Genomic DNA, 14,285 nt, shown 5'->3' on the forward strand with positions numbered 1-14,285 from the left:
TGAAGACAGATCATCAGGCTAGATAAAAAAGCAAGACCTACTAACTACATACTGTTCACAAGAAATCCTATTCAAATATGAACACAAGTTATAAGTAAAAGAATTGAAGAAGATATACCATGCAAACACTAATCACTAAGAAAACTGGATTGGCTATATTAATTACAACAACATAGGCTTCAGAACAGAGACTATTACTAGCAATATTGAGACATATTTCATAATGATGAATCAATTTATCAAAAAAATAACAATCCTAAATATCTATGAGTCCATTAACAGCTTCAAAATACTTAAAGTAAAAATTTACAGAACATAAAGGATGTTGTTGTTCAGTCGCTCAGTCATGTCTGACTCTTTGCAACCCCATGGACTGCAGCACACCAGGCTTCCCTGTCCTTCACCATCTCCCGGAGTTTGCTCAAACTCATGTCCTTTGAGTTAGTGATACCATCCAACCATCTCATCCTCTGTCATCCCCTTCTCCTGCTGCCTTCAGTCTTTCCCAGCATCAGGGTGTTTTCTGATGAGTTGGCTCTTTGCATCAGGTGGCCAAAGTGTTGGAGCTTCAGCTTCAGCATTAGTCCTTCCAGTGAATATTCAGGTTGATTTCCTTTAGGATTGACTGGTTTGATCTCCTTGCTCTCCAAGGGACTCTCAAAAGTCTTCTGCTGTACCACTATTCGAAGGTATCTTTTTTTAAGTGCTCAGCCGTCTCTGTGGTCCAGTTCTCACATCCATATGTGACTACGGGAAAAACCATAGCTTTGACTCTACGGATCTTTGTCAGCAAAGAAATGTCTCTGCTTTTGAATACATTGCCTAGATTTGTCATAGCTTTTCTTCCAAGAAGCAAGCATCTTTTAATTTCATGGCTGCGGTCACCATCCAAAGTGATTTTGGAGCCCAAGAAAATAAAATCTGCCAATTTTTCTCCATCTGTTTGCCATGAAGTGATGGGACCGGATGGATGCCCATGGTCTTCGTTTTTTTCTTTTTTTTTTTTTTCCAATTTTTAAAAATGTATTTATTTTTTGTTGAAGGATAATTGCTTTACAGAATTTTGTTGTTTTCTGTCAAACTTCAACATGAATCAGTCCTAGGTGTACATATATCCCCTCCCTTTTGAACCTCCCTCCTATCTCCCTCCCCATCCCACCTCTCTAGACTGGTACAGAGCCATTTTTTGAGTGTTGAGTTTTTAGCCAGCTTTTTTCACTCTCCTCTTTCACCTTCATCAAGAGTCTCTTTAATTCCTTTTCACTTTCTGCCATAAGGATGGTGTCATCTGCATATCTGAGGTTATTAATATTTCTCCTGGCAGTCTTAATTCCAGCTTGTGCTTCATCCAGCTTGGTGTTTTGCATGATGTACTCTGCAAATATGTTAAATAAGCACAGTGACATACACTGCCTTGTTACCCTTGAACATAAAGGATAAATAGGCAAAACTACAGTTGTAGTTAGTCTCAAACACTTCTCTCTCAGCATTTGATTTATAAGTAGGCAAAATATTAATAAAAAAGAAATCTGGAACAACACTGTTAACCAGTTGGAGTTAATTGACATTTATAGAATCTTGCACTCAACAATAGAAGAATACACATTCTTTTCAAGAACACATGAAATTTTCATCAAGGTAGGTCATATGTTAGATCATAAAACAAGTCTCAATTATATTTTAAAAGATTAAAACTATGCAGGACCTGTTCTTTCACTGTTTCTAAATTGTATTAGAAATGAATAGCAATAGAATATCTAGAATTCCTTCCCCAAATGTTTAGAAATTAAATAGCACACTTTTAAATAAAGCATGGTTCCATGAAATCACAAGAAAAAGTAGAAAATATTTTTAACTCAGTGAAAAATGAAAACACATGGGAACAATATTTATGCAGCAAAAGCTGTGATTAGAGGAAAATGTATAGCTTTAAGATACAGATATTAAAAAAGAAGAAAGGTCTAAAACCAGTTATCTAAGCTTTCACTTTTGGAAGCTGGAAAATTAAAATGAACCCAAAGTAAGTTCAAGGTAGAAAACAAGAAATAGAAATCAATAAAATAGAATATTATAAAACATTCAAATAATGGAGAAAAATTGGTGAAAACAAAAGCTATTTTTTTGTTTTTTAATCGATCAGATTTGTTGGCTCTCTTTAGTGGCAGTTCAGTGCCTTCCATATATTCCTAGATATAAGAGGTTAAAATTGTCCATGTCTCTTAAGTTCTAGACCCAAAAATTGGTGTCTTGTCATAGCCACCATATTTTATTGGTCAAAGAGGCCATTCAGATTCAAAGCTTGAGAAGTACATGTGTACTCACTTCTCAATGGGAGGAGTTTCAAAATATTTGTGTCACTCAAGCACAGTCATATTTTTGAAGAGCTTATCAATGAAAAGAATACTGAATGAACTGAAGTAACAAAAATGGAAGAGCACCTATGAGATGAGACTGTTAGAAGTCCTCTTTCCTGAGTGTGTTTGCTCAAAATGAACACTAGCTAAGGATCAAGATTGCTGTATAAGTGAGACTCTATGAAGGAAAAGAGAAACCGTGGAAGTTTTGGTGATCACATAGTCTGGCATATTGAACTGGAACCTAGGGCGTCTTTAGACACACAGCTGGTTTTCCCCCTAGGTTGTTTACTGAGCCTTGAGACAGGATGGGAGGTTGGGAAGATAAGCTGGAAATATGCAGTGATGTCTTCTGCAGTCTTGCAGTGCTTAGGAGACAGTCTCTTTGTGGTAGGGTTAGGGTGTAGCTGCAATAAACACAATTAATTTCACCTTTGAGATGTTTTACACCAGAAGTAAAATAATTAGATTGACGTGAACAGCTCCTTACCCTACCAGTCTAATAGAGGGAAGGATGGACCCTCACTGGGAGAAAATAATGTCAGCCACAGTTTTATGGCTATTACATTCAAAATATTGAGAATACAGTAAAATGTTATATGACATGTGAAAAGTAAAAAAATATATATGTTCAAAGAAGATAAATAGAAGCAGATCTGCCAGTGATACAGATCTAGAAGTTACCAAACAAATATTTTATAGTTGTTGTAAATGTGCTAAAGGAAATGAAGCAGTTAGAAAAATGGATGAAAAGATGAACAATATTAATAGAAAGGTGGAAATATTAAAAAAAATAATCAAATGGATATCCTAGGGCTGAAAAATATGACATCTGAAATTAAGATTTGAGTTTAAGAGCAAAGTAGGCACAACAAAAAATAAATAACTAGAACTAGTGAACTAAAGGACAGTTCAGTGGGAAAATGTACAATCTCAGAAAGGAAAAAGAATGGAAAGAACAAAACAGCTTAGGAGACATAAGATCAAGTCACTTCATCTAACATTCATGTGGTTGGAGTCCCCGGAGGAGAGAATGAGAAAAGCAATATTTGAGAAAATAATGACCAGAGGTTTTCCAAACTGATTAAAGATAGCAATCCACAAATTCAAGGAGCACAGGAAACTTAGTGAACCCCAAGCAAGATTAATTTGAAGAAAATCACACCAAGGTACAATTTGGTGAGACTTGTGAAAACCAGCTATAAAGAAAAAATCATGAAACAATCAAAAGAAGTAAGCCCCACTACCTTCAAAGGAACAGCAGTAAGGTGGCTGACTGTCCTACAGACATTATTAAAATCAGAACATTAAGGAATGACAGCAGTAAGGTGGCTGACTGTCCTACAGACATTATTAAAATCAGAACATTAAGGAATGACATCCGTAAATACATGCAGAAAGGAAAAATACTGCCAACCTGAACCTCTGTACCCAGCAAAAATATTTTTTTAATGAAAGCAGAATAAAAATGTTTTTAGACAAAAGGTGGGAGATTTTATCACAAGTAGAACCATAGTGCAATAATACTAAAGGATTATTCAGTCTGAAGAAAAGTGATCCCAGATGAGCCATAGGACCTCAGGAAAAGTGAGGAGCCTAGGAAAGCCTATGAATAAATATAAAAGATTTCAGACCATTGAAAGCAACAATGTTAATGTTTTGTGGAGCTTTAAACATAAGTAGAAATAAAATATTTAAAATCAGTGAAACAAAGGGCTAGTAGGTGTAAATGAAGTTAAACTAACATTTTTCTGTCTCACCCAGGAAGTGGTAGAAGTCATCTGAAATCAAGGAAGTATTTTTAATCTCTAAGATAATTGCTAGAAATATTACAAAGATGTTTAAACAAAAAGTTTACCAAAGGTAAAATAAAATAATTTTAAAAATTGGGTATCAAAAAAAGAAAAAGAACAGAAGGAATGAATAGAAAATTAATAACATGAAAGTATCTTTAAGTATAATTAAATTACATAAATTGGCTGCTTCTTCCAATTAAAACCAGAAATTTTTGGACTAGATTTTTAAAAAAAGACAACAATGTATAGTTAAGACATAAGACATTTCACATAAAAGGATATGGGAAAAAATAAAAGGTACACTATAACCAATACTGACTAAGGAAATCTCATATGTTAATATCAGACAGAGTAGTCCTTACGGAAGAAATGAATTATGGAATGCTCTATAATGATAAATGATCAATTCAGTATGAAGACAGAACAGTGCTAAATTTATATGTTCCTAACAGCATAACTTGAAAATACATAAAGCTAAAATTGACAGGACAAAAAGGAGAACAGACGAATCATAGTTGCAGAATTTTGCAACCTTCTTTCAACCACTAGTGTATGTAACAAGCAGATTTTTAACATGATTGTTAAAAGTGTAAGGTGATAGAATATTTAAACAAGGTTATTAACTTGACCTATTGCTATTCATAGAATATTATTCCCAACAACTGCAGAATACACATTCTTTTCAAGCATGCAAGGAATTTTTACCAAAATAGAACATGTACTAAGCCAAAAAGCAAATCTCAACAGATTTCAAAGGATAACATATAGTATATGTTCCACAGTAGAATTAAATTAGAAATATATAACTGAAACATAAAAAAGCCTATATTTACATGGAAAATAAATAGTATGCTTTTAAATAATCCAAGGGTCAAAGAAATACAACCATGGTCAAAATATGTTGAGCAGTATCAAAACTTGTGAGACACAAAGTAATGCCTAGGGAGTATTCAGTTCAGTTCAGTCGCTCAGTCGTGTCCGACTCTTTGTGACCCCATGAATCGCAGCACACCAGGCCTCCCTGTCCATCACCAACTCCCGGAGTTCACTCAAACTCACGTCCATCGAGTCAGTGATGCCATCCAACCATCTCATCCTCTGCCGTCCCTTTTTCCTCCTGCTCCCAATCCCTCCCATCATCAGAATCTTTGCCAATGAGTCAACTCTTCGCATGAGGTGGCCAAAGTACTGGAGTTTCAGCTTTAGCATCATTCCTTTCAAAGAACACCCAGGGCTGATCTCCTTAAGAATGGACTGGTTGGATCTCCTTGCAGTCCAAGGGACTCTCAAGAGTCTTCTCCAACACCACAGTTCAAAAGCATCAATTCTTCGGTGCTCAGCCTTCTTCACAGTCCAACTCTCACATCCATACATGACCACGGGAAAAACCATAGCCTTGACTAGACGGACCCTTGTTGGCAAAGTAATCTCTGCTTTTGAATATGCTATCTAGGTTGGACATAACTTTTCTTCCAAGGAGTAAGTGTCTTTTAATTTCATGGCTGTGGTCACCATCTGCAGTGATTTTGGAGCCCAAAAAGATAAAGTCTGACGCTGTTTCCACTGTTTCCCCATCTATTTCCCATGAAGTGATGGGACTGGATGCCATGATCTTCGTTTTCTGAATGTGGAGCTTTAAGCCAACTTTTTCACTCTCCACTTTCACTTTCATCAAGAGGCTTTTGAATTCCTCTTCACTTTCTGCCATAAGGGTGGTGTCATCTGCATATCTGAGGTTATTGATAGTATTTGATAACTTTAAATGCATATGTTTTCAACATAAGGTATAATTTTCCATCTCAAAAAGCTACAAAAAGATGTGCAAACTAAATTCAAATAAACTAGAGAAAGCTCAGATTAAACAATATGTCTTTTTTTTTTAAATATGATGCTGTTAATTTGAGCTTTCTCTTTCTGTCTTAGTAAGCATTTGTCAGCTTTATTAACATTTTCAAAGAAACACAGCATGTGGGTCTTAGTTCCCTGACCAGGGATTGAACTCAGCAACACCCCCCCCACCCACCCCACTGCATTGGAAGCATGGAATCTTAACCATTGGACCACCAGGGAAGTCCCTATAACTTTGATCTTACCCCCAGATTTCTTCCCTTTCCTCCCCAGGAATTTAAACCTGGCTTCTGTAGGTAGTGCCAGTTTTGTTTTGTTTTTTTCCACAACCATCTCAAGAAAATTTTTTTTTTTAATTTTTCTAAGTCTATAGATTTTAAAGGGAGGGTGATGTGTTCCTTTGCTCTCCACTGTCAATTCAGGATCGAGGTGCCACCTTGTGCGTCAGTTCCTTTTCTACTAAGTCTTATGCTGCCATCTCCCATTTCGAAGGCTTGTTATTGGTTGATTTCCAAGAGGGCCATCACTCTAACTTCCTCAATCATGTCAGCATCACACTTGAAACTGTCCTTTGCACACCACACTGTGTGATTATATCTGTTTCTTCTAATTCATGTTTTGGGATTTCTGATACTCAGAACTCATTATTCTTTAAGTTGCTCAGTTCTGTCAGTCAGAATCATTTCAAGATCTCAGATGCTGAAAGCCCCTTTCTCTTCTCTAACTTTTTTCTTTTAAGCCCTTAAATTCAGATATGTCTTCATTTATGTACTGTTTCTCCACCTCTCCTTCTCTCCGTAACTTCCTTCCTCTCTCTATCACAGTAAATGGCCTTGTTATTGACCTTAACTCCCTCAATTTTACACCCTTACACACAATAATTTTTATCCATATCCATCACCCATCCTTTCTTCCATTTCTAACCATGAAGAAAGAACAATTTCTCTTCTTAACATGGCTAACTCTACCTACTCTTGACTTTGCTTCATTATTAATCCCTTTTCCTTCCTTTTACTCTCATTAAAAAGAAAATAGTAACTCTTATTGAAGATTCAGGTTTACATTCAAACTATGCAAGGCCTCTTAAAAGGATAATGTTTGGTAGTTAATTCCATTTCTCCTTTTCCTTTAATTCTTACTTTTTTTTTTTTTTTTTTTATTGCCTTCCTGAAATTTCTTTCTAAGATCATGAGTGACTGTTAAGTTATTCTTAGTCCCCCTTCTGCTCTGAAAACACAAGACAGGGTGCTTCGTTCTTTGGCTGTTCTTCTTTGACTTCATTGATAGACATCAGTTTTTTGTGGAAAGCCTGCTTATCAAATAAATAAACCTTTTTGGAGATAAGCAGACTTCCCTATTGACTTGCTGTAGCAAGAGTGACCACGCAGATATGGGGGTAGGTAGGGGGCTGCTTTAGGAAATGAGTGTAGGGTTTTTATTGATTATGTTTGGGCTTTCAAGTTCTCGGGTGAGATGCCAGAAGTCAGGTGAGTCTTTGGAGTGGTCAGTTTCTTAAAGGGATGCACACAACGCATGGTTGTGGTTGAAAGGCAAAGTCTGTGGAGGCTGAGGATGCTGCACTAGTGACTGTCTGACTGGATGGTGGTAACTGGTCCAGCTCTCAGCCCTGCCTACCTTATGGGGTGGTTATTCTGGTTCTCATTTTCAAGCACACTTTTATTGTATTTTTGATTTTTTAATTCCATTGCTGTTGCCCTGGTTTCTTCTTATCCTGACTGTTGTAGTAATAAAACAGGTCTCACTGCCTTTTCAGTCTTCTTGTAGTAACTCTAAAAGCAGAACCATCTTTCTAGAATATAAATTTGAATGAGTTTTCTACTGAAAACCCTTGATGGCTCTTTTTATGTACAAGATAAAACCACATATACTGAAGGTAGTGTTCAGCCCTTTCACAGCAGGACCTGGAGCCCGCATTGCAGTCCTTGTCTGTCTGCTGCTCTGTGGGTCTCCTGTCCCTCTCTCCCTCCTGCTTCCCCCTCCCCCTTCCTCCCCCACCTGCTTTTCTCATCCTCGCCACCAAACAACACTCTTGTTACAGAAGCATACTGACTTTCCCAAGCTCACACACTGTATTGTGGCTTCTGTGCCTAAAATATAGTTTTCGTTTCTTCTTGGAATATTGTTTCCAAACCTTACCTTTATCTGATTGCTAAAAGTCCGATCTCTTTTAAAACTGAATTTAAGTGTCACCATTACAGACTATTGGAGAAGGAAATGGCAACCCACTCCAGTGTTCTTGCCTGGAGAATCCCGGGGATGGGGGAGCCTGGTGGGCTGCCGTCTATGGGGTCACACAGAGTCAGACACGACTAAAGCGACTTAGCAGCAGCATTACAGACTATGTTACTTTGCCAGGACTACATAACAAAATATTATAGACCAGTGACTTCAACAACAGAAATCTGTCTGCTCAGTCTTGGAAACCAGGCCTCTGAGATCTCGGTGTCTGCAGGCTTGATTTCCCTGGGGCTCCTCTCCTTAGCTTCCAGGTGTCCATCATTTTGCCGTGTCCAAATGTGGTCTTTCTCCTGGTGTGTCTCTGTGTTTCCTAACTTCTTCCTTCTATAGGACACCAGTCACATTGGATTAGAGCCCACCCTAAAGGCCTCACCTTAGTCACCTTTTAAAGGGCCTTATCTCCAAATACAATCACACCCTGAGGTTCTAGGGGATTGGGGCTTCAACACATTAATTGGAGGGGGGAAGGGATTGGAAGACACAGTTCAGTCCATAATACAAAGCCGTCACATATTTTCCCTGTAGTAAGTATGGATGTGAGAGTTGGACTGTGAAGAAGGCTGAGCACCGAAGAATTGATGCTTTTGAACTGTGGTGTTGGAGAAGACTCTTGAGAGTTCCATGGACTGCAAGGAGATCCAACCAGTCCATTCTTAAGGAGATCAGCCCTGGGATTTCTTTGAAAGGAATGATGCTAAAGCTGAAACTCCAGTACTTTGGCCACCTCATGCGAAGAGTTGACTCATTGGAAAAGACTCTGACGCTGGGAGGGATTGGGGGCAGGAGGAGAAGGGGACGACAGAGAATGAGATGGCTGGATGGCATCACCGACTCGATGGATGTAAGTTTGAGTGAACTCCGGGAGTTGGTGATGGACAGGGAGGCCTGGTGTGCTGTGATTCATGGGGTCGCAAAGAGTCGGACACGATTGAGTGACTGAACTGAACTGAAGTAACACCCCCTGCCCCCTCCAAATCCAGTAGCACTTTGTACCATTTTTAGCATTTACCGTATGTGCCTTGATGTGGAGTTATTCGTGTTTGTCTGTCTCTGGTGGTTTGTGGGTTTCCTGAGGACGGGAGCTATATCTTAACTCGACTTCACCTCTCCCTGCTCTCCATGATATAGTACTGAGTAGGGCTTGATTGGTGGCTAGATTTTAAATGATCTAGTGTAAATCAAGCTTAAATATATTATTTTCCAGAACTTTTAGGAGATTGACATAAAAACATAGGAAGAAAATGTGTTATACCTCCTATTTTAGAAGTCTTTGAGCATAGCTTGAATTTTTATTTTAGGTTCTTAAATTATACCTAAGTATCAGTTTTCTAGAACTAAATATAACTCTTATGATCTTTAGGTGCAGTCATCTAATTAGCTTCTGTAAGCTACCTATCAATTCTTTCATACTTCCATTACATTTGTTTTCAGATAAAGATGAATGCCAAGTCTCAGCCAGCACTGAAAACGTGAAGTTTAGAAGACATTTGCTAAGTCGAGTCAACTCATGTAAGTCCACCCACATAGCTCAGCACCAGCTTAAGACTGATTTAAAATGTGAAGAATTAAGTTCACCACCTTTGATGATTTCTCAAGGCTCAATTGTTCAGAATATCTTATAGTTCCCTTGTATATTGAATCACTGGTCTTGGAAGATATTAGAGAGATGATTACTCACTAAATCTCATGTGCTTGTTGAAAATATAATGTTTAAATTCAAGGTATTACTTTAAAAATGAGAGTAGCACCTCACAACCAACCTTTATTTTGTACCAAGTCTAGGTATCAATTCCCAACTATGGGCCAAACTTAATGTTTGTAAAATGGTTTTCCATTGTAGCAAATATATTTTCAGTTTCTAAGTCTGGCTTTTCTGAATGTGTTCTTGATCATTAAAGGGAGATGTTTAGTAATTATCACTGAAACCATAAATACATAGCTATTTATCCAAAAACCTAGCTTTGACGTGTCATCTTAACCAATCCCAACTATTATCTCCTCATGGTCTTTGCCTTCATTCTGTCGTCTATCCTATTTTCGCTGCCTTACAGATCTGCATGTAGAGCCACTCCAATAATTTAAAAACCCTTCAGTGGCTCCTCACTCACTGCTGACAGAATCCATGCCTTTGCCTGCATTCAGAGCCCTCAAGCAAGCTCCTAAAATGTCCCCATCTTTAGCCAGCTGAGCTTTCTTCCTGTTCTCTGAAATCTCCTTGTTGTTCTTGCCTCTACATCTCGACTTGGACTGTTTTTGTTAGTGTTTCTCTGTAATGTCCCCTGCTCCTCCCTTTCTGGTTTCTCTGCCTGTTGAAGTCTTGTGCAAACCTTCAAGGTTGAGCTCAGGTGTGGAGTGCTCCACGAAGCTTCCCCTGATCACTCTAGCTAGAAGCATGAGCTTTCCTTCTCTCTGCTGACTTCACCCAGGATTGTTTTTATCATTGTTTCAGCATATTTTACCTTGCCACATCAGTGTGTGTGTGTTGGTGTCTATCTTATCTCCCAGGGAGGTTATTAGGACCAGAAAATCAAACATTTTGTCTAATGTAGTTTTGTCTTGCACAGCATTCAGCATAGCCTTTAACGATGCTCAGTATTTGTTTAACATATTAAGAATGTGCCTGGGCTTTTCTCCCATCTTCCCCTCTATCTTACATCCTTACAGACACACATGGTCCATATTGATGGCAACCATTCATCCTCGTTCTGTCCCCCTGGCAGACCACCATGCTGCCATCTTGCCCTGGGAAAACTGGCCGTGGTGTAACTAGCAAGACACAGTCAGTTCCCAGCCTCAGAAATAAACTGTGGTCCCAAAGTTCATGTCCAGTTCCATTGTTTGGAATGCAGAAAACATTTTTCCACAAAAACAGTTATAAATAGTCTTTAAGTTTCTCAGTCTGCCCTCCCAAGATTGTTTAACTCATAAGTACTGGTGCAGCCACCACATATCACACTGTTTGTAGAGCAGGGATCCCCAACACGTGGGCCACTGGTACCAGTCCACAGCCTGATAGAAACTGGACCAGACAGCTGAAGGTGAGCCACAGGCAAGTGAGTGAAGCTTCATCTGTGTTTATAGCTTCTTCCCATTGCTCCCATCGGAGAAGGCGATGGCACCCCACTCCAGTACTCTTGCCTGGAAAATCCCATGGACGGAGGAGCCTGGTAGGCTGCAGTCCATGGGGTCGTGAAGAGTCGGACACGACTGAGCGGCTTCACTTTCACTTTTCACTTTCATGCATTGGAGAAGGAAACGGCAGCCCACTCCAGTGTTCTTGTCTGGAGAATCCCAGGGATGGGGGAGCCTGGTGGGCTGCCGTCTATAGGGTCACACAGAGTTGGACACGACTGAAGTGACTTAGCAGCAGCAGCAGCAGCATCACTCCCATTATTGGCTGAGCTCAGGAAGGCAAGCTCAGGGCTCCCACTGATTCTGCATTTTGGTGAGCTGTATAATTATTTCATTATATATCACAATGTAATAATAATAGAAATAAATGTAATGTGTTTAATCACCCCAAAACCATCCGCCTGCCCCATTCTGTCAAAAAATTGTCTTCCCCCAAACCTGTCCCTGATGCTGCAAAGGTTAGGGACCACCATTGTAGAGAACCTCTGACTCTGGATATGGAAGCATATCTCTCATGTCCTGGAAGCAAAATAGGGACTTCTTAGGCAGCCTGAGCAGTAGAAAGTCTGAGCAGGGGCTCTGGCAGGGCCCCCCCTCCATTAAACACCCTCATGACAGGAGCTTTTGGGTTTCCAATATTTGCATGAGAAACGTTTAGCTCTAGGTCACTGGTACTCTCATGAGCTCTGAACTGAGGGCAAGGAGGCTCTTGTTCTGCTGACCCTTCCCACAGTAGATGAGGATGGTAAACAGTGCTTCAGTTGTCTTGTCACATGGGGGGTCATTTTTAATTTGGGTGTCTGGGAGTTGACGATACCTTTCTTGAGCTTGGCATGATTTGTTTTATGAACCTATTACACCACTTCACCCTCATTAGTGTGATCTCTTTTCTCTCACAGCCTGGCAACTTATACAGTAATTTCCCACAGTTTGCATTTAATGGAAGGAGACCATTGTCTGCTCATGGACCAAGTCTAACTCATAATCGTAACTGAAGTTATGTGCAGGAGGAATACGACCTTTAGCTTAAGCATAAAGCGTTTAATAACCACCCACACATGCAATAACATAACCCCAGTTCTGCGGGATTGTGCCAACAGCCAGAGTCACATATACCATACTTATTGGCACATAATTCTCCAGCATCTCATTGAAATTTGAAGCAGTAGTCTAAATTATGCTATGCACTTTAATATTTTTAGCATTGAATTTGATAGTTGCTTCATTTTTCTGGTAGCAGACCCATGCCTGCTTCCTGACAGGAGCAGCTATCCTTGCTCTGAATTTATGCTTGTCTCCTGCCCGTTTCTGCAGCTCCCAACCTCCTCTCTGGGCCCATCCCCTGCTGGTGTTGGTCCATTAGCACCCGCACCCCATCCTCACCCAGGGGAGCCAGCAGATAGGAGATGAAAGGAGTTAGAATTTTAGTTCTCCTGTGACACTGACACCCCAGGTAATCCTGGGGGCTGATGTGGGACGAGAAGGCTGCCAGGGTATCCACACTCAGAACTCTCAAATTTTGCATTAGTTGAACACATTTCTCATCTCTTTGGTGTGTTTTAAATAATTTATGTTTGGCAACAGTGGGCCTTGTTTATTAGATGGCAGAGAATAAATTCAAGATGAGATGTTTTGATGTGACCTGTCCCCTTTAAAAAAGGATTCAACATCGTGGATTAAAAAAAAAAGAACCACTCTCTTGGCTGTTTTGTAATAATGCTTATGTGACAGCACTTTCTGCTGTGGCCTTGTTTGCCTGTGACAATTTATTGTTGTGTTATCAATATCTCCACTTTTTTAATATATAAAACTTAGGTTTTTCACTAATCATCCAGATGTTTAACCAGATGATGAATGGTCTGCTTAGACTTGAAGGAGCCTGTAGGAGAAAGGGGAGAGAGGAGAAATTAAATCTGTTGAGTACTGCTCTGCACCATGTCCTTTATGTGTCTTTTAGGATCTTAACTCCATTTTACAATGGAGGAATTTGGGCTTGAGAAATGTTTAAAAAATGAATCTGAGGTCAGAGGTCTAGTCGGTGATAGATCTGGGTTTCGATCCCAAATCTGATCATCTCAGTATTTGAACAGCCTGATCCTACAAGCCCATGTGCCTTTTATTTGTTGAGAAAGATCAGTAACTTGAAATTGGAGGTTGGAGGCAGATTTGGATGTAGTAAGGTTCTCCTTCCCCACTGACAACCAAAGCTGCTCTCAGGTTCAGTTCCCTTGGCTGTCCTACGGGACTAAAACCCGTTTTACTGACCCTTTGATACTGTTGTGAGAATAATAAGCTAGTGAATTTCAGTATGATTTTATAGGTATAAAACCCAATGGAAGAAGAGAGATTTTTAATTCAAGAGAAAAACTGATAAAAACCTTAAAACATTAAATGAGATGACTTGGACAGATTTTGTGGTATTTCACATCTTAACATTGCTCTATAATGCTTCCAAAATGACATTTGTCAGTTTTATAATCCCTACCACCATGATGTGCCAAGCTGCATCCCTGAATTAGGTATCTCATCCCTGGTTTAGGTATCTCAGTTGCAGCGGAGAGAGTCCTGGCAGCATCCCAAGGATCCCCTTTCATTCACCAGAAGAGATGATTCGTTTCTGCACCATATCAAACAGGTTTGGACTCTAGTAGATACTGAAGAAATGTTTGTAGCCAGTGAGGACCTGGAAAATTCTAAGGCTGTTGAATAGTCATAGATGTGTCAGACTAGCAGTAATGTTAATGTTCTCAGAACAGTTTATATTTTTGAAGTTTTTAGTAAGCCCAAGTATGAAAGTCACATTTTGTAAATGTGCTTTCACAGAATTGCTGTTCAAAAGTGGTTCCAGGTTTCTGGGCACCTTTCATAGATTACAGGATGGTGGGTACTGAAAGAC

The 14,285-nt window shown here is 39.4% G+C and overlaps 1 protein-coding gene across 26 annotated transcripts in view; it reads left to right on the forward strand.

Annotated features, from left to right (window-relative positions):
* The window catches only part of ZNF438 (zinc finger protein 438), a 191,102-nt gene that overhangs the window by 89,782 nt on the left and 87,035 nt on the right, over positions 1-14,285 (forward strand). For 14 of the 26 annotated variants that reach the window (XR_008701500.1, XR_008701499.1, XR_008701498.1 and 11 more), the window contains 2 exons: positions 9,689-9,766; positions 13,929-14,024. The exons of 2 other annotated variants lie outside the window; for them this stretch is intronic. Coding sequence is in view for 11 of the 24 variants with exons in the window: in XM_055543992.1 (XP_055399967.1) it covers positions 9,765-9,766; positions 13,929-14,024 (98 nt within the window). In the remaining 13 variants the exon portion in view is untranslated. Of the gene's footprint in view, positions 1-8,782; positions 9,099-9,688; positions 9,767-13,928; positions 14,025-14,285 lie in introns of all 26 variants that reach the window. 10 more of the 26 variants (XR_008701505.1, XR_008701503.1, XR_008701507.1 and 7 more) reach the window with 2 other exon arrangements.

This window comes from Bubalus kerabau, chromosome 13, assembly GCF_029407905.1.
Source record: "Bubalus kerabau isolate K-KA32 ecotype Philippines breed swamp buffalo chromosome 13, PCC_UOA_SB_1v2, whole genome shotgun sequence".
Classification (NCBI taxonomy): Eukaryota; Metazoa; Chordata; class Mammalia; order Artiodactyla; family Bovidae; genus Bubalus; species Bubalus kerabau.